General features: G+C 36.8%; 1 protein-coding gene and 1 pseudogene across 6 annotated transcripts in view; both read right to left on the bottom strand.

Annotated features, from left to right (window-relative positions):
* DMD (dystrophin) overlaps positions 1-21,909 on the bottom strand; it is a 2,671,852-nt gene that overhangs the window by 1,427,931 nt on the left and 1,222,012 nt on the right. For all 6 annotated transcript variants that reach the window (XM_070365439.1, XM_070365442.1, XM_070365443.1 and 3 more), the window contains 4 exons: positions 20,008-20,121; positions 18,641-18,796; positions 11,836-12,006; positions 4,215-4,397 (listed from right to left, as the gene is read on the bottom strand). In XM_070365439.1, the coding sequence (XP_070221540.1) occupies positions 4,215-4,397; positions 11,836-12,006; positions 18,641-18,796; positions 20,008-20,121 (624 nt within the window). The remainder of the gene's footprint in view (positions 1-4,214; positions 4,398-11,835; positions 12,007-18,640; positions 18,797-20,007; positions 20,122-21,909) is intronic.
* On the bottom strand, positions 2,045-2,161 carry LOC138986583 (small nucleolar RNA U3; annotated as a pseudogene).

Genomic DNA, 21,909 nt, shown 5'->3' with positions numbered 1-21,909 from the left:
TTCCTTCCTTATCCTCCCATATACCAAAATTAGAAGATTGTTATCCAGAAATTGAGATAAAGGAACTGTAAGCTCATTTTTTTTTTCTCACTTCACCTGTGTATAAATTACTGAATCCACAGGATTAAATTGTTGGAAGATTTTAATAAAGTATGAGATAAAAATTTATCAGACTAAATTTTAATAACTAAAAGTAAATGAAAACAGATGGTATCAGACTGAAATGCTGTTTAAAAAGCCAACTATAGGCCTAAATGGAGTTTAACCTGGTTGGTTTTAGTTATAGGACTAACAAAACTGTTTCATGCTTAATACTCATTAAGTTGAGGCTTCTCAACCAAATATATTGCTTAAATCATTTCAAGGAAAAAACAGAGATAATTACACAAAAGCTGAAGATGGTAGAAAAGAAAATTTGCCAAACAAGTAAGTAAAACCTTGAGAAATGGAAAATATGGCCCTTGGAAAAAAATACACACACACACACACACATAGATAGATATGTATACAGATAGAGATGAATATATTTATATATCAAAGATTAAGTTATGCCTTAGGCAGTTGAAGAGAGAATTTGAGAACTGGAAGACAGATTTTAGAAAATTACCCAGAACCAAAGAAATTATAGAAATACAGAAAATATTAAAGAGAAATCAAGAATCAGAATACAGGATGGGGCGATTCTTAATAGATCTAATAAAGGTTCTCCTAGGAAGGAATGGAGAGACTGGGAGAAAGAAAATCTCTCTCCAAAACTTTTGGAAACCACCAAAAAGAGAAATAATCTTTCTGTTCTTATAAATATCACTGTGTGATAAAATGAAAGCAAATTATACATAGAAAAATAGACTAAAACTGCAAAGCATCAAAGACAAAGAGAAAATGAAAACATACCAATGAAAACTGAAAATAAATAATAATTTGGCAGCAGATTTCTTGACAGCAAGACATTTCAGAAGAAAATAGAATAACATTTTTCAGGGTTGTAAAAAATAACTCTCTGAGTATAATTATATGCTCAGCTAGGCTATTTCTCAACACTTAGGGGGCAAAAAGATATTTTTAGTCATATAAAATCTGAGAGCACTTGCTAATCACACTCAATGAAAGAGCAGAAGCAAAAGAAATATACAAAAAAGGAAAAAGTATCACAGAAATTGGTAAAATAGTGGTGGCAAATTTAAATAAATAATAATTTCAACAGCACAGTGGCAATGACACTGATAATTTAGGGGAATAAGAAATGAGGTACAACAATAATATGGAAGATGGGAAGTCAATTCAGAGTTAAATGATTCTAGTGGTTCTGCCATATCATTGTTAGAGAGGTGCACAGAAATATTTATTACTGGTGGATACTGTGATCAAGGTATTCAAGATAATAATTAAGGGTCCCATTAAAATAAAATCAATAGTATATGTATTCCAAACTACTGGAGAAGGAATAAAGACAGGCTAAATAATTTGATAACTTTAATACAAAGAAGAAACTTTAGAAGTGTCATTACAGATGAGAAATTAGAGGATAATTCATTAAAAAATCTTGAAAACATTGTTCTTAATACAAAAATAAAATATTTCTTTGGAAAACATACCCCAAAACAGATTCATGGAGGAGTAGCATATTTTTAAGTGAACAACTTGAATAATACAAAGCAAGAACAATGAAGATGTAAGGAAACTAAGAACTTAAGAAAATAATATTAAAATGTTTTATTTGACTACTATCAGAAAGCAACTTCCTAGATATAAAAAGCCCTTCTCTCATATAACCAAATAGTGAATCAGTTCTGATTTCCTGGAAACTATCAGTGTCATCTTTTCCCCTCTCATTCTTTATTTTCTGTAGCACTGACATAGCATGAATCGAAGAGATTTTCCTTTATATCCTCAGCAGCTATAATAGTTCCTGGAAACTATTAAGGCACTAGTCAAGTGTATGAGGAGTAAATTGGATAAAAAATGAACAAGGACTGATAAATGAAGAAGGAAGTAGAACTGATAATGGAGAAACCTGGGAGTTGTAATATTGGAAATCTTGAGTACAGAGCAAAAGATATTTTTTTAATATTTTTAAAGGTCTACTCTACTGGTGTTCTACACGTTAAGAGGAACTTCTCTAGTAATGAACTATAGAAATGATCCCTGAAAGTATACCCTGAATATTCACTGGAAGGACTGATGTTGAAGCTCCAGTACTTTGGCTACCTGATGCGAAGAGCTGACTCAGTGGAAAAGACCCTGATGCTGGGAAATACTGAAGACAGGACGGGAAAAGGACGACAAAGGATTAGATGGTTGGATGGCATCACTGACTCAATGGACATGAGTTTGCTCCGGGAGATGGTGAAGGACAGGGAAGCCTGGTGTGCTGCAGTACATGGAGTCATAAACAGTCAGACAAGACTTAGCAAGTGAAAAACAGCAACTCTACAGGTATAACTTATTGCTGTTGTTTAGTGGCTAAGTTGTGTCCAACTCTTTTGTGACCCCATGGACTCTAGCCTGCAAGGTTCCTCTGTCCATGGGATTTCCCAGGCAAGAATACTGGAGTGGGTTGCCATTTCCTTCTCCAGGGGATCTTACAACCCAGGGATCAAACCCCTGTCACCAGAATTGGCAGGCAGATTCTTTACCACTGAGCCACCTGGGAAGCCCATGACTTGTATCTGGTCTCTAAATATAAAAAAGCTCCATAAACAATCATGTTTTTCAAAAATAAGGTATACCTGGATTCTTTATCAATAATATGCACAAAGATGATTCAGTTTGTGCAGAAGTTGGCTTAGTTTAAAGCCCAACTAGTTGCTGTATCTGGTAGCATCAGCATTTGATAGTAGGTTAAGTTTTGTGCTCCTTGGCACTCTACCCACTATTAGTAAACAATACTTTCACAGGGAGAATCATAGCTTGTTTTTGATACAGTTACATGGTAATCAACTGAGACACTTGAATTACGTAGCAGGCATATTCAGAGAATCATAACCTAAGGACTAAGACATGTGGAAAAGATAAAGCAGGGCTTATGATAATAAATATTATGTAAAATGCCCCCAAAATGCTAGGTAGACAATGTCTTGTAAAGAATTCTGTAGGACATAGCAATCAATAAAGACAATTATAATAAGATAAACTGTCTCCCCAGAAAATCTCCCTGATGAGATACTTATACAGCTTTATGAACATTCAAATATATGAAAAAAAAAAAAAAAAAGGGAGACCAGTTTCTATTGGTGGTGGTTTAGTCGCTCAGTCATGTCTGACTCTTGCGACCCATGTATTGAAACCTGCCAGGTTCCTCTGTCCACGGGATTTTCCAGGCAAGAATACTGGAGTGGGTTGCCATTTCCTTCTCCAGGGGATCTTCCCAACCCAGAAATCAAACCCAGGTCTCCCGCACTGCAGGCAGATTCTTTACTGACTGAGCTACCAGGGAAGCATTTAAAGCCCAACTAGTCTGTTGTATCTGGTAGCATCAGCATTTGATAGCAGGTTAAGTTTTCTGCTACTTGGCAATATACCCATTGTTAGTAAACAATACTTTCAGAGGGAGAATCATAGATTGTTTTTGATACAGTTACATGGTTGGTAATCAATTGAGACACCAGTTTCTATTGGCTTGCTAAAAAGTTCATTTGGGTACATCCATTATAGCTTATAGAAAAACCCAAATGAACTTCTTGGCAAACCCAATATAAATCTTGAGAAAACTTTTTCATGGGATTTTGTGATCTAATAATTGTCATAATAAAAAGATCTAGACAGGGAGCAGCTCACATTTATTGAGTGCTAGGCTAAATACTTTTTTTCCCCTTTTAATTGGAAGATAATTGCTTTACAACGTTCTGTTGGTTTCTGCCATACAGCAATGCAAACCAGTCATAGTTATATAAACATACACACACACACACACACACACACATATAACCTTTCCCTCTTCAGCCTCCCTCTGTACTTTAAACAGAATAACAGTTAATTTAATTTTCTCAACATCCTTTGATTTTTAAGTCCTTTTTACAGATAGGAAATAGGATTATAAACATTAAGCAAATGGCCCCCAGTAGCTAATTTGTAAGTTAGTCTGACTGAGGAATTTGAGCCTAAGTAGTCCTTAAACTAGAGTTCATGTTCTTAATCATTATAAGATTAAGAATTTCACATACAACCATAAGTTAGCATGTAGTAATTGATAAAGGTCAAGAAAAGTGACTGACTTCTAACGTCTTGCTTTTTCCATTCAGCCTGGTGCAGAGCCACTGGTAGTTGGTGGTCAGAGTGTCCAGTTCCTTTCTTAAGGCCTCTTGTGCTGCAGGTGGAGCTTGAGCTATGACACTGTTCACGGACTCAGTGAGGAGCTGCACTTTTGCTTCTTTTTGCTGGGCCTCTTCTTTAGCTCTCTGAAAAAAAAAAAAAAAATGCTCTCTTAATAGCAAGGCAATGATTTGACTTCTAAGATGCATTTCTATGTATCATAATTTTTCTTCCTTGTAACATCTCCATTAGAATGAGATTAATAAAAATAAATCCAATACTGACTCCAATCACTTCCATAAATTTAAGTTTGGTTACAATTGGAAACTCGCAGGAAAAATATACTCAGAATATAACGGATCTTTAATCAGAATAGTTTGAATAGTAGTCTGTATGCAGATGTGTATTTGTGGAGAATACATACACACACACAGATATCCACACACACAAAATAAGCAAGAAATGAATATTTCAATGCTAACTAGGTTCAAAAAATCTCATAGACCAGAACTGAAACCACTTATAAATTACTCAGATGGATGAATAATGAAATCAGTACAAATATCATTATTTAAATCAAAAGATAATTAACAGAAATAAGCCTTCTTAATGCTATATTTGGGAACATATTATAACAGAAAAGTGTTAAGTAACTGAAAGCAAGTAAGAGAAAGATCAGATACTTCCCTATCCTGGCTAGTCAGTCACTGCTGTATCTTTATCAATTATATGTTCAGTATCACTCTAGTCTTCTCTCCTTCCAGGAAAAATGTATTAAGATACCCAATATAGAGTTACTCCTACTTGGTGACAACATGAAATCCAAAGCAAAGCCCTTAAATGCTCCCTTAAATCATCGAACATAAATCCAAATCCTACAACAGGTTTGAATACCCTCTTACTCATATAGCCCATGGTGGCCTATGGTATGTACTCACCTTCACTGCCAAAGTAATCAACTCAACTTGTACAACTACAGAGTGTTGTTCTGTGTGTTACTGTGAAGGTCAACCTTGAGATGAGCTTTCAAGCGTAAGTCATTTATGTGTGATGTGAAGGAAATAGTGGTAGGGAGGTGGGGAATGGAAAAAAGAATGGAGATTGTAAGGGTATACTTATTAAACCCCGCAACTGCTGCTGGTGACAAGTTTAATTCTGCTAGGAAGGTCTACGAAACACGTGTACGTGTGTGTGTGTGTGTGTTCAGTTGTTCAGTCATGTCCAACTCTTTGTGACCCCATGGACTGTAGCCTGCTGGGCTCCTCTGTCCATGGGATTTTCCTGGCAAGAATATTGGAGTGGATTTCCATTTCCTTCTCCAGGGGATCTTCCCGACCTAGAGATCAAACCCACATCTTCCTGCATTGGTAGGCAGATTCTTTACCACTGAGCCACGTGGGAAGCACAGGAAACACATGGCTGAGGTTTATCCCACTCAAGGGTGTGGACACTGAGAAATTCACACACCATCTCCCATCATTGGTTGAACACTGTTGGGGAAATGTTAATTTCCCGGTATGCGAAGCCAGACTCAGGTGGAAAAAGCGGGATTCGGTGGCCTCAGAAGCCCTCAGGTAAAGAAATTCAGGTTCTTGCAGGTAAATGGACAAACTCAACTATAAAATGCCTTTCAACATGATCCTGTTATGTCTTTGGATTTAGGCCCATAATGCCTTAAAATGTATAAAATATGATGGCAAATGCAAGCTCTTTTGACTATTAAATGATTTCCTTCACTGATTTTAATCAATTGAAATTTTATTTCAAAATTCTAAAATAAATCTGTTTTTTGACACTGAGCATGGGATTTGTTTGACACAAATCATATTTTGGCTATTGTAACTTTATCATTAAAAAGACTTTGAGAAATATTAATCACTTAGTGTGTGCTCCTGTGTGCCATGACATGTTATATGTGTGAACTCACTGGATCTTTAACAAAATCGTGTGAAATGAGTTTTGTTTCCTTTATGTTATACATCCAAGAACTGAGGTTCAGTGAGTTTAAAGTACATCATCCTGGGAGTTGCATGTCTTCTTTCACACAGCTTGTCTTAAGCCCATCTCAAATCCTCCATGAGGAGGAGAAGCATGATCCAGTGTATCCAGTGAATGAAATTACAATTTATACAAGTTATGAACAACACACACAACTATCAAAAATGCATAATGCGAAGTATATCCCCTTGCTATTTAGATGCTCATAAATTTTTTTAAAAAATCAGTTTTATAATTTCAAAAGGTTCACAGAAGAAAGATATGAGAAAAGGAGATCATGAACAATTTCTCCACTGTACTTAGGCTTGAAAGCTCATCTCAAGGTTAGTCTTCATAGTAACCCACAGCAACACTCCCACAGTTGAATCAGCTGAGTTTATTACTTTTGGTAATGATGGAGAATACACACCATGGGCAACCATGGGTTATATGATTAAGAAGGTATTCAAATGTGTTGTAGGATTTGGATTTGAGTTTGATGATTTCTACATTTTAAAGACAGAAAACTAAATGGCATAGTTTAGGCATAATCCTCCTCACAAGTGGTAGCTTTTGTTCCATATATATTTTTTTAAGATTTATTTATTTTCGCTGTGGTGGGTTTTCATTGCTGCACGTGGGCTTTCCCCAGTTGCAACAGGCGGACTTTTCATTGTGATGGCTTCTCTTGTTGTGCAGCACAGGTTCTAGGCACATGGGCTTCAGTAGAAACAGTGCATGCACTCAGTAGTTGCAGCTCGTGGGTTCTAGAGTGCTGACTCAGTAGTGTGTTATATGGGCTAAGGTGCTCCATGGCATATGGCATCTTCACAGACAAAGGATCAAACCTGTGTCCCTTGCATTGCAAGGCAGATTCTTAACCACTGGACCACCAGGGAAGTCCCCTGTTCCACATATTTCTATGAAGCTAACCATCATAAGCTTGGACACCTTTCATTGCCCGTATCTTGAACCAGCGGTTCTCTAAGTATGGTTCCTTGGGACCACCAAACTTACTCCTGGCGTGACCTGGAAACGTATTTACAAATTAAAATTCTCAGGGTCCAGCCTAGATTCACTAAATCAGAAATCCTAGGGTTGGCCATATAACTCTGTTTTAATAGCCTTTCAAGTGATTCTGATGCTCACTCCATTGTGAGAATCGTTGCTCTAGCCTGTTCCCCATAGAATGAGAACAGCAAATACATGTATATTAAGTGAAGGTATTTTAAAGAGACCGGAATACCAGACTATCTTACTTGCCTCCTGAGAAATCTGTATGCTGGTCAAGAAGCAACAGTTAGAACCGGACATGGAACAATGAATGGGTTCTATATTGGGAAAGGAGTATGTCAAGGCTGTATATTGTCACCCTGCTTATTTAACTTATATGCAGAGTACATCAATCAAAATGCCAGGTTGGATGAAGCATAAGCTGAAATCAAGATTGCTGGAAGAAATATCAGTAACCTCAGATATGCAGATGACACCACCCTTATGGCAGAAAGAGAAGAAGAACTAAAGAGCCTCTTGATGAAGGTGAAAGTGTAGAGCGAAAAAGCTGGCTTAAAAGTCAACATTCAAAAAGTTAAGATCATGGCATCTGGTCCCATCACTTCATGGGAAATAGATGGGGAAACAGTGCAACAATGACAGACTTTATTTTGGGGGGCTCTAAAATCACTGCAGATGGTGACTGCAGCCAGGAAATTAAAAGACGCTTGGTCCTTGGAAGAAAAGCTATGACCAAACATAGACAGCATATTAAAAATCAGAGACATTACTTCGCCAACACAGGTCCATCTAGTCAGTGCTATGGTTTTTCCAGTAGTCATGTATGGATGTGAGAGTTGGACCTTAAAGAAGGCTGAGTGCTGAACAATTGATGCTTTTGAACTGTGGTGTTGGAGAAGACCCTTGAGAGTCCCTTGGTCTGCAAGGAGATTCAACCAGTCAGTCAATCCTAAAGGAAATCAGTGCTGAATATTCATTGGAAGGAATGATGCTGAAGTTGAAGCTCAAATACTTTGGCCACTTGATGTGAAGAACTGACTCACTGGAAAAGACTGATGCCAGGAAAGATTGAAGGCAGGAGGAGAAGGGGACAAAAGAGGTTGAGATGGTTAGATGGCATCACCAACTTGATGGACACGAGTTTGAGCAAGCTCCAGGAGTTGGTGATGAACAAGGAAGCCTGGCGTGCTGCGGTCCATGGGGTCACAAAGAGTTGGACACAAATGAGCAACTGAATTGAAGTCCAGGTAACCCTAGGACTGGAGTTAACACGGTGTAAAAAAAAAAAAAAGAAAAAGAAAATAGTGAAAAACTGAAATTCCAGAATTTTTTAAAAAGGGATTTATATAAAATTTCAAATTAGACTTACTGCAGGCCTTCTAAAGACATTTGGAATAAGATGTTTCTAATCCAACTTGCCTTGTCTCTTTGATGCTAATATAAAAAAAAAATTGTTTACAGAGAAAAAAGTAAAAAACAGGATTATCAAGTAAAATACAGGAGCAGAAAGTAAAGAAAAAGAAGAAAGTCTCTACTTTTTATCTGAGTATATTGAGGAGAGATGCCAGAGTAGGTGTATCACTCTCTTCCAGCAATAAAGATAAATGTGCTCTCAACACGAGCACAGGTGAAGGCCTGGACAAGGTTCTATCGCTCCCTTTTGTGTAGGGGACAGACAAAGCGATTACCTTGACTGGCAGACAGAAGACCAGAAAACGCCAACTCCCTTTGCTGCTACTGGCCCAGGCTGTCTGAGCTGCTTCTCTTTTCATTATTATGCTCATAATGCACCAATGTTGTAGCTAGATCAGTTTTTTAAACATGCAAATCAATGTGGACTGTGGGGCTGGGCCACTCATGTCAGGGATTTTTTATAAATTAGTTTTAAATTTGAGACAGTCTACTCTCCTGTACTGGAAAAGAAAAAGGGATCTGACTGAACAGTTAGCCAGATAAGCAAAGGGTTCAAAGAATGAGGGAAGAGGGCCAGAGACAAACACAGGAACTGGGAGAAACAGAACAGCTGAATGCACGCTGACTGCTGATTATCTACTTTGAGACCTGAAGCAGTGGCTACACAGCACAGGAAGTGATGGTAAGAACAGCCATGAAAGGCTGAGATGTGAAGGCAAAGGCAATGGGGAGGCACATGCTTTATACAACAGTATGGAATGGAATGGAATGGCATATGATAGAGTGGCTTAGAAAGGAATAGGGATAGAGGGAAATATATTCAGATAAAGCCTATGACTAGGAGTAAACTCGGAGAAGGCAATGGCACCCCACTCCAGTACTCTTGCCTGGAGAATCCCATGGACAGAGGAGCCTGGTAGGCTGCAGTCCATGGGGTTGCTAGGAGTCGGACACGACTGAGCGACTTCACTTTCACTTTTCACTTTCATGCATTGGAGAAGGAAATGGCAACCCACTCCAGTGTTCTTGCCTGGAGAATCCCAGGGACGGGGAGCCTGGTGGGCTGCCATCTATGGGGTCGCACAGAGTCGGACACGACTGAAGCGACTTAGCAGCAGCAGGAGTAAACTATTAGACCTATCTAGGAATATCTGTTTTCTGACCCCCAAAGAGAAGTGTAAACAAGTTTCCTTTCAAAGTACACTCCAGCTCTCATATTCTGTAATGATGTAACTTCCCTCATGGTGACCTCCCCACAGTCAAACCTAAAATAATTATAGACCTCCTGACAGCTCTGCCATTTCACTTAGAATGAAAACCCCTCCATGTCCCGCAAATCTGCTGTGTCAGCAGATACCTACTTTGCCTCTCCAAATCATCTCAGGTCATTTGTGCTGTTTTCCTCTCTTCAGGTAGGTGGGCTTCATTCTCTTCCCAGATAGCCTTAGGGTCTTTGCAGGAACTCTTCCCTCTGACTGGAATGTGCCCCGATAATACTTCTGTAAGGCTGCCTTTTTCTTATGATTCGTATCTCATTTTGTTTATAATTCCTCACAAATACCCTACATATCAACCCTTTGTAAAACAGCATCTCACCACCCTCAACTCCCAACTAGACTCTATGATTTATTTCACAACACTGGCTTATTTTTAGGCAAATTCTCATGATCTCAAATGAGTTTATTTCTCCATTCTTTGCCTGCCCTGTCACCAATGAGAATGCAAATTCTAAGAAGTCAGGTGGCTTTTATGTATTGCTCACTACTATATTCTATGTCTAGAAGGGTGTTTGACACAGTAAGTATACAATATTTCTTGATAAATGAATGAATTCGTGAATTTATGAATATTTCATGATAAATGATGTACGATATTAGATGAGACTGATTTTCTAGCTTTTAATATTCTAGACACTATTACTGTTTCCAAAATATAGTCATTCTTCTATATTTCAATTTTATTTTCTACATGTAACTAAAACCATAATATACCTCTGATAGTTAAACATCTGAGTTTAAGTATCTGTAAAATACAGTTAAACATCTGTACTCACTTCATGTCAGTACATTCTGCTCTTAATTACAATATTCACTGGATAATCTTATAAACTATATAATAAAGTACATATAATTAATTTCTTACCTTGCAGCAATAATAAAAATCATAATAATAATTAACTAGTTTGGGGCATCTATTTTGTGTATTACATTAGAACTTCCATGTTTCATCTTTCACATGATTCTGAAAAGCAGGTATTTTGATATCCAGATTACAAGGGAATGATTTTTCACTGGGTTTTTGTGACTTACCCAAGTTTACACAGTTCGGAAGGGGTCAAAGCAGGTTTTAAACCCAAGTGTTTGGCTCTAAAATGATTTTGCTCTGTCATGAGGCTTCAAACCAAACAAATATCTATTAATAGTTCACCTAGGCTAATGTTAAATAATATGTTATTGCTACTACATGAAGATAATATTTATCATTATAGCTGAAAATCATTGAGTGCTCACTCTGAGTTAGGTGATTTACTTACATGCAAGTTTTATTTTTCAGTTCATACTTTCAAGTTATGAAATGAGATGATTTACCCATGAAAAAATAAGAGGATTATACTGACTACTGAGTTGCCCAGGGCCATACTACAATGCCATTGTGTAGATTCAATTACCTGGCTTCACCTGCAAGACCTAGCTATATGCCAGTTTCCTTGGTCCTAAATCAATGTTATTTATTTTATCTTACTGTTTCAAGAGAAGCTCATGTAAATACAGTCCTTTTACCCATATTAAAGACCAGCAGCTGAAATATTTAGTACTGCCAAATTGTAAGAAACCCCTTAAAACACCAAATTAACAAAGCCTATTGACATTTTCAACTGTCATTTCACCAACACTTTGACACTTTTCCAGTTTGAATTTGCATCAGCTAGAAACATCTGATGAGTAGCTGAGTCTAATCTCTTAATAGTACATAATTTCAAGGGGAAAATGTTCCAAACTGTGATTATCAATATTTATGTTTTGACCACAATACATAAAATTAATAAATAAAAAGTTTAAGCATTCTATACAATGCATATCAAAGTTGAAGCTAAATTAATCAAAAAGCAACCTCTATTACTAAACCAAGAAAAGAGCAGACTGTGCAGAATCACAATTTGTTTTATCTGGTTTCTTTTACCTTCATCTCTTCAACTGCTGTCTGTAATTCATCTGGGGTTTTATATTCAAAATCTCTCTCTAGGTATTCTTCTTCGGCTTGTGTCATCCATTCATGCATCTCTGACAAATCTTTCTGAAGGCTTACAGTTTTATCCAAGCCTCCCTTTAAGGCCTCCTTTCTGGCATAGACCTTCCATAAAACAAACCAATAAGTAAAGCATGAATATTGAAAGTCATAAAACATTATCATTATACTAGTATTGACGAGTCTGTAAATAATAGAAAGCTTGGAAAAGATGAAGCCAGAAGTAAATAGCTTACATGAATGAGGAAAATAACTCATGGCAATTGGATACACTTAATTTCCCATAAGTGTTAAAATAAGATATAAGCATTTACTTGACATAATGAACAGATTCCCCTAAGACCACAATTTAGCTGTTGTATACGGTAATTCATTTCTGCAAATGGAGAGTAAAGAAAAACATTTTTTCATGATACGTTTCAGTTGGAAAACTGAATTTATTGGCATACATAGAAGTAGAAATTCTTTGTACTCTTTGATGCTGTTTTACAATTTCAAATATCCTGCTGCTGCTAAGTCGCTTCAGTCGTGTCCGACTCTGTGCGACCCCATAGATGGCAGCCCACCAGGCTCCCGTCCCTGGGATTCTCCAGGCAAGAACACTGGAGTGGGTTGCCATTTCCTTCTCCAATGCATGAAAGTGAAAAGTGAAAGTGAAGTCGCTCAGTCGTGTCTGACTCTGAGCGACCCCATGGACTGCAGCCTACCAGGCTCCTCCGTCCATGGGATTTTCCAGGCAAGAGTACTAGGAACTTAGTAATCATATACCTATAGAAAACTCTCATAAAAAAGGAAAATGAATAAAAGATACAGTCATGTAATTCACAGAAATAAAATTAAAATGAGGCCATATATATGTGAAAATTTGCTCAGTATCATTAATAGTTAAATAATAGCAAATGAAGTTAAATTACTGTATTTTCAAATATGAGATTAGAAAAAAGACTAATTAGAATGTCAAGTTTGAGCAGGGATGTGGGAAAACAAAGGTTTCATAGCTGTTTAGGGAAATATACACCACAGTAAAAGCTTTTAGACAGTAAACTGGCAAAATGCATTCAACGCCTTAATGTTCATCAATTTGAGCCTGTTCTTCCACATATAAAACGATGTGTCCATAGTTGCATGTACAGTATTCAATTCAGCTTTGAAGACAGCAACATATTGAAAACAAACCCAAAGGTGCTTTCACGGAAGATCAGTTAAATAAATAGTGGGATACACATGTACACACACAGAATGGGGTACCAATGAGCACTGACACATCTGTTCTGAAGTGAAAACTGTCTAGTATATAATTTTACATTAAAAAAGGTGTAAAAAAGCATGTGTAATAGGAGACTCTTGCTTTATAAAGTCTCATATGTTTCTGAAATACTAATTTATAACAGAATTTATTACTTATTAACTAGAAAGATAGCAAAACTTAAAATACCCAAGAGATCATGCATGTTATAATAGCTTATACAACGTACTCTGCTGTAACACACTGAGGGAAAATTTCAATTTAGTATTAGGATTACAATATATAATGCATCTCTTTTACCTTAAAAAATAACTCTACTCAAATGATGTTATTCTTCTCTCTGGGATTAAGTAGAATGCATCTTTTAAATAATACAGCTGTAATTTAAAGTCTTAATATAAAAGGCATAGTTTTAATAAAACAACATTTTCATGGTACTTTACCAAATATAAAATATATGCAGTACCATGTTCATGTTAATTTTTCTTATACTTTACAATTACCTGAAGCCTAATGTAGTTAAATTAAAGCTACTTAAATACTTTACTCTCCTAGGAGACTGTAGAACTTGATCTATTGAAATGTAAGTGTATGTTTCATTATAACAGCTAGAACCACATATCTAACAATTATACTAAAGTACAAAGATGATTTTGCATAGTCAATGAACCTATAACAAGCCCAAGTAAACAAGCTGTTAAATTTCTACTTGATATGCTGCTATAATCTTTGGAGGCAGCTGGCACAGTGGCAATAATATTAGAATGACTAACAAAACTTAGCCAAAGACTTGTAGCAAAAAACTATATATATAACGGATGCTATAAAACGAAACCAGAAGAAAGGGATCAGGAGTGATTTTAAAATGAAAGAAAAGCAGGAAGTCATTTTGAAGTGACAGAACGAGTACACTGGAAAGAATACCAGCTTTGGAATCAGGATACCTGGATTCAATCAATCACTAACAAGCTAAGTGAATCTGGAAACATCACTCCATTTATCTGCACTTCTTAACTAACCTAAAAGTCGGACTAGATGATTTCCAAGGTCTTTTCCAAATTTAACATTCTGCTCTACAACTGATCAGAAAGAGATTAATTTTTTGTGGTTTCACATTTTAGAAGGATTTCTGTGAAAAGGTTGAAGTTAAAATCATACTTTCTCCTTCACCTTTATTACCTGAGTGATGCCAACTGTCTAGCCTGAAATTGCCCAATCCACCCCTGCAGTTTCAGCAGATTACTCTGCATCAACCGCTTTATAAAACAGGAAGTTCTTCATGTTTCCTGTTCCAGAATTTGTAAATCTAACATTAAGCATTGCCTGACCCCACTCTACGCCCCCTGAACCTTTGTTAAGATACAATTGACATAAAAACACTGTTTAAGGTACATACACCATTGTGAAATGATTACAACTGGATTAGTCAATGCCTTCATCATCACACATGATTATCATTTTTCTTTTTATTATGAAAACATTAAAGATTTACTCTCCCAGCAAGGTTCATATGTAAATAAATTATAAAATACTGTATATAATATAGAATTGTCAGCTATAGTCACCATACTGTAAATGTGCTGTGTGTGTGCTTAGTCACTCAGGTGTGTCTGACTCTTTGCCCATGGACTGTAGCCTGCCAGGCTCCACTGTCTGTGGAATCTGAGATCCCAAGAACTCCCTCATCATAAATGAGAAGTCTGTACCACTTAACCTGAATCTCTTTATCTCTCTCACTCTCTAAGCCCTAGTATCCATTCTACTCTCTTGAGTTTGGCTTTTTTAGATCCCATGTTTAATTGAGATAAGACTGTATTTGTTTTTTTCTATCTGATTTATTTCACCTAATATAATACCCTCAAGTTTCATCCAGGTTGTTGCAAATCACAGGCTTTCCTTCTTTCTCAGAATAATACTCCTTTGTCTATATGTATGTGTGTATCCATGTATGTACACACACACACACACACACACACATAATCTTCTTTATGTGTTTCTCCCTGATCAGCACTTAGGTTGTCTCCTTATCTTGGCTATTGTGAGTAATGCTGCAATGAATTTAGGTGTACAGACATCTCTTTGAGAAATTCTGATTTTGTTTCCTTTGGAAATACACCCAGAAGTGGAAGTGCTAGATCCTCAGGCAGCTCTATTTTAATTCTGAGGAATCTCCATACAGGCTGCACAGTGGCTGTATTGTGTGTATGCTGGAGACTGCAGGGCAGGATGCTTAAGGGTGAAATTATAAAGATGTTACTGGTAGAGACATTGTCTGGGTTATGAAGCTGGGAGTGTGTGTCTGAGGCAGGGTAGAAGATGAAAATCACTGGAGTGGGTATTAAGTAACCAAGGGCTCAGGAATGGGAAGAACCATCTAAGAAGATATTGAAATCACCCAGAATTAGGACAGGAGTAACCGTGAGTTAGGTGTTAAAATACATAAGAAATGAGGCAGAGTGACCTGGGGGTCTGTGGATGACTGAACCCAAAAGATGCACTGAATCAGAGAAAGATAATGATCTGCAAGGTGCCAGAATGGCACCCGCCTTGCCACTCAATCCAGTGTTTCTTGGTAACTCTAAGTTTATAGTCACCAATAATTAAAATATATATCTATACATTATTTAGAAATTACACATATTTTATAATTTTATATAGGCAGCTTTATGTCTATTTCATCTCTCCTTGTTTATTTTATTGAACAAGTATTACATAATGGTTACTCTGTGCTAGATATAGATCTACACAGCTTATACACACAGACTCATTTAACTATAGAAGAATGTTAAAATTCTTATAAAGTAAGTAGTAATATCATCACACTGTAAAGACTGGGAAACTGAAGTGCAGAGATAAAGTGACTTTTCCAGGCTCACAGAGGTAGCTTATGGTGGGGGCAAGATCTCAACCCAGGCAACCTGCTTCCAGAGTCTCTGCCCATACACATTGTTTGCCTGTCCATCCACAAGGAAGTCTTGCCCATCCATAAGAGTTCTTATTTCATCTAATTTAGCAAAAAATTCAGAGGGAGGGTGGGTCTGACAAATTCTTTCATTGTCAGATAGGAGTTACATAGATGTTATCTTTATTTTTGTGTATATAGTTCATATGCTCAGTTTAAATACCCCACTTGAATTCCAGATGCATTTTGACTGTATACTCCTCCAAAATAAACATGACCAAAGTAGAAGCACTGATCATTCTACCAAACTGGTCAATTGTGTTTCTCCCTTCAGTTCAGTTCAGTTCAGTCGCTCAGTTGTGTCCGACTCTTTGCGACCCCATGAATCACAGAACGCCAGGCCTCCCTGTCCATCACCAACTCCCAGAGTTCACCCAGACTCACGTCCATCGAGTCAGTGATGCCATCCAGCCATCTCATCCTCTGTCGTCCCCTTCTCCTCCTGCCCCCAATCCCTCCCAGCATCAGGGTCTTTTCCAATGAGTCAACTCTTCGCATGAGGTGGCCAAAGTACTGGAGTTTCAGCTTTAGCATCATTACTTAGCACACAGTTTTTCCGTCTTTCATTTGAGCAACACTGTTGCTCAAAAGAGAAAACTCTGAATATGCTTTCATCCCTCCCTCCCTGTCACCCTGAACGTTCCACAAGCCTTATCTTTCATCAAGTACTGCCATTTCTAACAGGGTCTAATAAAACATAAAATCAAGAAAGGAATGTGTTGTTAGCAGTAAGAGTAATGATTGTGGAAGTGAGTGTGAAAGCCCTGATCAAAAATGCAAGAACGAAGAATTTGCCTAATTGGTTAGAAGAAACAAGAAAAATAAATGATCACATTGAGTGGGATAAGCTTGCTGGAGGTAGCCAGGAAGTACAGAATTTCTACAAAGTTTGACTGACACAAGCACTTTGGTTCAGTTTGCCTAGAATAACACACTCCCTTCCTCATGCTACTTACTGTATAATGGGAAAATATACATAAAAACAATAAACAGTAATGAAACAGAGCAACAAGAATTCAAATCACCTCTGTCTCTGTGGAAGAGCTTTGAAAATTATTGGAAGAGGTTTGGACAGTCAACCAAACAGAGTGTCACAAGAGGATTATACATTTCAAATTTCTTTGTGTCTCTCAATCTTCACTAATATCCCCCCTGTTATTTGCCAGTATTACTTCCTACCTGAACAACTGTAATTCCTACATGCTTCCATTCATGCCCCTTCAGTCTTTTCATATAAGAGGAATATACAGCAAATATTTACATGATGTCACTCCTATATCTAAACGTCTAATAGCTCCCCATTGTATTTGGCATGAATAGTAAATCCTCACTGTGCTTTATAAGAAAATTAATGACTCTTCTTTGCCACCCATTTTCTCATAAAGATTTTTTTTTCGCTATTGTTTCCTCCCTTGCTCTAAATAAATTGGTGCTGCTCTTTCTATTCATCCATTAAAAACATTCAACAAACAAACCCTTTTCATACTGGCCTTCCAGGAAAACATCAATGATATAATCTATTTTCTAAGTAATATTTTTTTTCCTTAACATCCCTTCTAGAACTGACTTACTCCAGGAGAAGAATGCAAGCTAGCTGACCCCGGGCTATCTCATCGGTGAGTTAATAGAACAGTTGAGCATTTGTCAGTGATGGTATTAGCTGGGTGACTTGCCTTGACTTTTCCTCGGCTCAATTTCTTTCTTTTTCAAATTTAGTTTTTGCCTTTTGGCATGATTTCTTTTCAACTTTGAAAGGTTACTTAGAAATAATGAAAGACTGACTGATGCTAATACACATAAAATGAAACCTCTCATTAACTTCAAAAAAGGTATTGGTGTATTAAAAAGTAATCATTGCTTTAGGTCAAAATTTCACTTTTGAACCAGAAGTATTTGATGTATGCTACTTGTATGTAATATTTACTCTTCTGCAATTTAATCTTGAAATTGGAAATAAATATCCATAAAACACTCCTCCATATAAAAATGAGGAACTCAGATATGAATGTACATTTATCTTATTTTTTTTCTACTAAGCCCTTCTCAACTATTTCCCAATCTTAATCTATTTATTGAAAGAGATGTATTGAAGAAGCCAAATTCGTCAATCTTACAATCAAAAGCGAAACATATTTATATTTGTACATATGCATGCATTACTCATTCATTTTATTTCTGTATCAAGTATAGAATTGTAAACTATCTTTGTTGATCCAATTACATGTATTAAGTTATGCAGTCGTTTGGAGAAAAGATTCAAAAAAAAACAATGCCTAAGAAAAGGGCTTTATTGTTCAGAATGACAGCTGTATTCAATAAGATCATTTTAGGACTTCCAATAAGATGAATATACACTATCAATATATATACTATGAAAATAATTTATATGCTAGACAAAAGCTAGTTTTACTTAACCATGCTTTAAAGCATCAACACAGAGACTGAACTTTTTAAAAGAGCCATGGTGAAGGGAGACATTAAGAAATCATAATTAAAATGAAGCAAGCCAACGTAAAAGAGATGGGACATACCTGTCGACATATGTAATCCCATTGAGTGTTAAGTTCTCTGAGCTCTGTCTCCAGTCTAGAAGCAAACTCTGGCTCCGCTTCAGTTTTTATTTTCTGTCCACCTTCATTGACACTGTTTAGACTGGGCTGGATTGTCTGAATATCACTGACTAAAAGCTAAGGAAACAATTTAAGTTATCTGAAAAAGTTACCACAACAATTAGAAATGCAACACAGCTACACAGAAACATATAATTAGGAATCATGACACTACACATGAATTTTGCCCTTTAACATCTGAAATATATGCTACAAAAAATGTTCAATTTTATGGCATGAATGAAATGGGGAATTATATATCTATAGTCTACTAAAATTAGCTGCTGCTGCTGCTGTTAAGTTGCTTCAGTCGTGTCCGAATCTGTGTGACCCAGTGGACGGCAGCCCACCAGGCTCCCCCGTCCCTGGGATTCTCCAGGCAAGAACACTGGAGTGGGTTGCCATTTCCTTCTCCAATGCATGAAAGTGAAAAGTGAAAGTGAAGTCGCTCAGTCGTGTCTGACTCTTCACAACCCCATGGACTGTAGCCTACCAGGCTCCTCTGTCCATGGGATTTTCCAGGCAAGAGTACTGGAGTGGGGTGCCATTGCGTACAAAGTAAATAAACTTAATACTTCATGTTCAAAAACAGTGCAACAATGATGAGCTTTATAAATTACTATTTTTGAAGGAGGTTTGATTTTCCAGCATAGTATGCTGCAGCAGTTTATAGCAAGATGCTGTGAAGGTTACTGATAAAATGGATTTGCTTTTAAAGCTTTTACTCACATAGAAAGTTCTTGAAAGAGCTAGATTGTTCTCTTCCTACTGCATGACAATGGCATAATAAATATTATTTCAAAATATGTCTTGTATTATACCACAATGTGACATACATGGAAAGAGCAACATCGTTTTACTGACAATCTGTAATAGGATATAACAAGTAGCTCAAAAAAATCATTTACCTTTAGCTTAAACTGCATGCTATATAAAAATAATATTTTAAAGTGAGTGTTGAATAAAAGGCAATATTTTGTCTATTTCTCTCTTATTTAGCCCAGTTTCTCAACCTTGGCACTACTGTCCTTTTGGATGGGGTAATTATTTGTTGTACAGTGCTGTTCTTTGCATAGTAGGATATTAAGATATATCCCTGACCTCTATCCACTAGAAGCCAACAGCATCTACCCCACCTCAAGTTGAGACAAATGAAAATGTCTCCAGATATTGCTGAATGTCCCCTAGAGGGACAAAATTGCCCCTGGTTCAGAACCACTGATATCATTAAATAATAATTTCCATATCAAAGTCTTCATATAGAGAAGTGTCATATAAAAAAATCTTACCCTGCACTGCTTCAGCTGTTTTTTAAGAATTTCTGAATCTCCAAGGGCAGGCCATTCATCTTTCAAGAAAACATCAACTTCAGCCATCCACTTCTTCAGTGTTTTTATGTGATTCTGGAATCAGAGACCCATTTTAACACATTATTGGGGTGCTGATTTCCCTTGACACAATTCATCATGATGATATGTTTGAACACAAGCCCGCGAACAATTCCCATGGTTGAAGAATATCTCTAAGTAGCTCTTCAGGAAAAGAATATTTCCACTAAGACTGCATTTTTATGGTCTGCTGTATGAGCACTGGCGTATGAAGTCTGCTATTGTTAAAAATAAAAAATTACTACCAAATGTGGTTTTATGATGTTACTCTTGAGAACATTAAATCATATCCCCCTCTAGAGAAATTTTAAGTTACAAAACAACTCATGATAATACTAACAATGTGCCCTTACAGTACATAAAACAAACTATGAGCAATAAACTCAATGTAATAGTGTCTTTATAGCCTCCCTAAACGTGAACTTCCACAAATTGTTTTCTACAGTTGACAGTTTAAATAGCCCCTCCAGTGGAGAACTTTCAGACCAAGATGTTGTCATCTTTAAAGAAAGAAAACTTGTGCTTTTAATTCCTGTTTTGCTCGACCAAGTTGACGTAATGATCAAATGGAAAATGTCATCCTTATTTATTTGTAAATAGCCAAATATAACCCATTAATTTTTTTTCACATAATGCCATTTTTCTTGCTCCTTTTAGGGCTACATTTCAAGTGTGTGGTCTGTCAAACTTCTTTATCTGCCTACAATTCAACTATGCTATCCAGATGAGCTATTTTGTCCCTTCTTAATTAGATTTCTATTCAAAATGTGTGCTAATCAGAAATTTCCCTCTTCAATACGACACATAATAATGACTTTAAAAGCATCTGACTAAATCTAAAGATTTCAGCAGTATTATCTGGCTGACATTTCTTGAATCTAGCTTTGCTCTTTGGCCCATATCGCCACTGTCCCAGTTCAGATCTTACCACTGCCTCCTTGACTACTACGTTAGCTCTTTCTGGTATCTACTTCAGTCTCACCCCATTCTAACCCATTCTCCCCATTGGTACCAATATTCTTCTCACCTCCTTCTTCTTCTCAAAGTGATGTTTAAAAAAAAACAGATATTATTTTATCTCCCTCCTCTTGAAGTATCAATAATAGTTCCACATTATCATTATGCTTAATCTCATCATGGTTAGATTATAATCCATATTCCAAAGCATGGCATCCAACTTATTCATGATCTAGTCTCAGACTACTTCTCCAAACACCTCTTTTATTAATCTCCAGACATAACTTTTACCTCTCCAATATTGAACAACTTTCAGATAATTGAACATGCTGCTCCATTTTGTCAGGAACTCTTTCTCCATCTTTTATTAGGTGCCTAAATTCTACGTGTTCAAGGTGTAGTCAGATAACTCATATCCCAAGAACATATTGCAACTCCTTTTCCCAGGATATGTTGCTTTTCTTCTCTTTCCACTGCCATGTTCTATGCACTGTTTTATTTACTTACCATGCTAGGTTAAATAATGACTCTTTGAGATTTCAGGCCCTTATCCCTGGAAGCTGTGAATATGGTGCCTTACATGACAAAAAGGAATTTGCATATGTGATTAAGTTAAGGATATCAAGATAAGGAAATGATCCTGGGTTATCCAAATGGACACAATATGATCAAAGGATTCTTATTAAGATAGAAGCAAGAGTGTAAGAGAGAAATTGGGAGGTGCTACACTCCTGGCTTTAAAGATGAAGATGGAAACATGAGCAAGATTGTAGTTTCCCAAAACTAAAAGTGACAAGGCAATAAATTTTCTCCTAAAGCCTCCAGAAAGGACACAGCCCTCTCCAT

This window comes from Bos mutus, chromosome X (assembly GCF_027580195.1).
Source record: "Bos mutus isolate GX-2022 chromosome X, NWIPB_WYAK_1.1, whole genome shotgun sequence".
In the NCBI taxonomy this organism is placed as follows: Eukaryota; Metazoa; Chordata; class Mammalia; order Artiodactyla; family Bovidae; genus Bos; species Bos mutus.
Note: the sequence above shows the minus strand (reverse complement) of the source record. Positions and strands in the feature narration are given on the sequence as shown.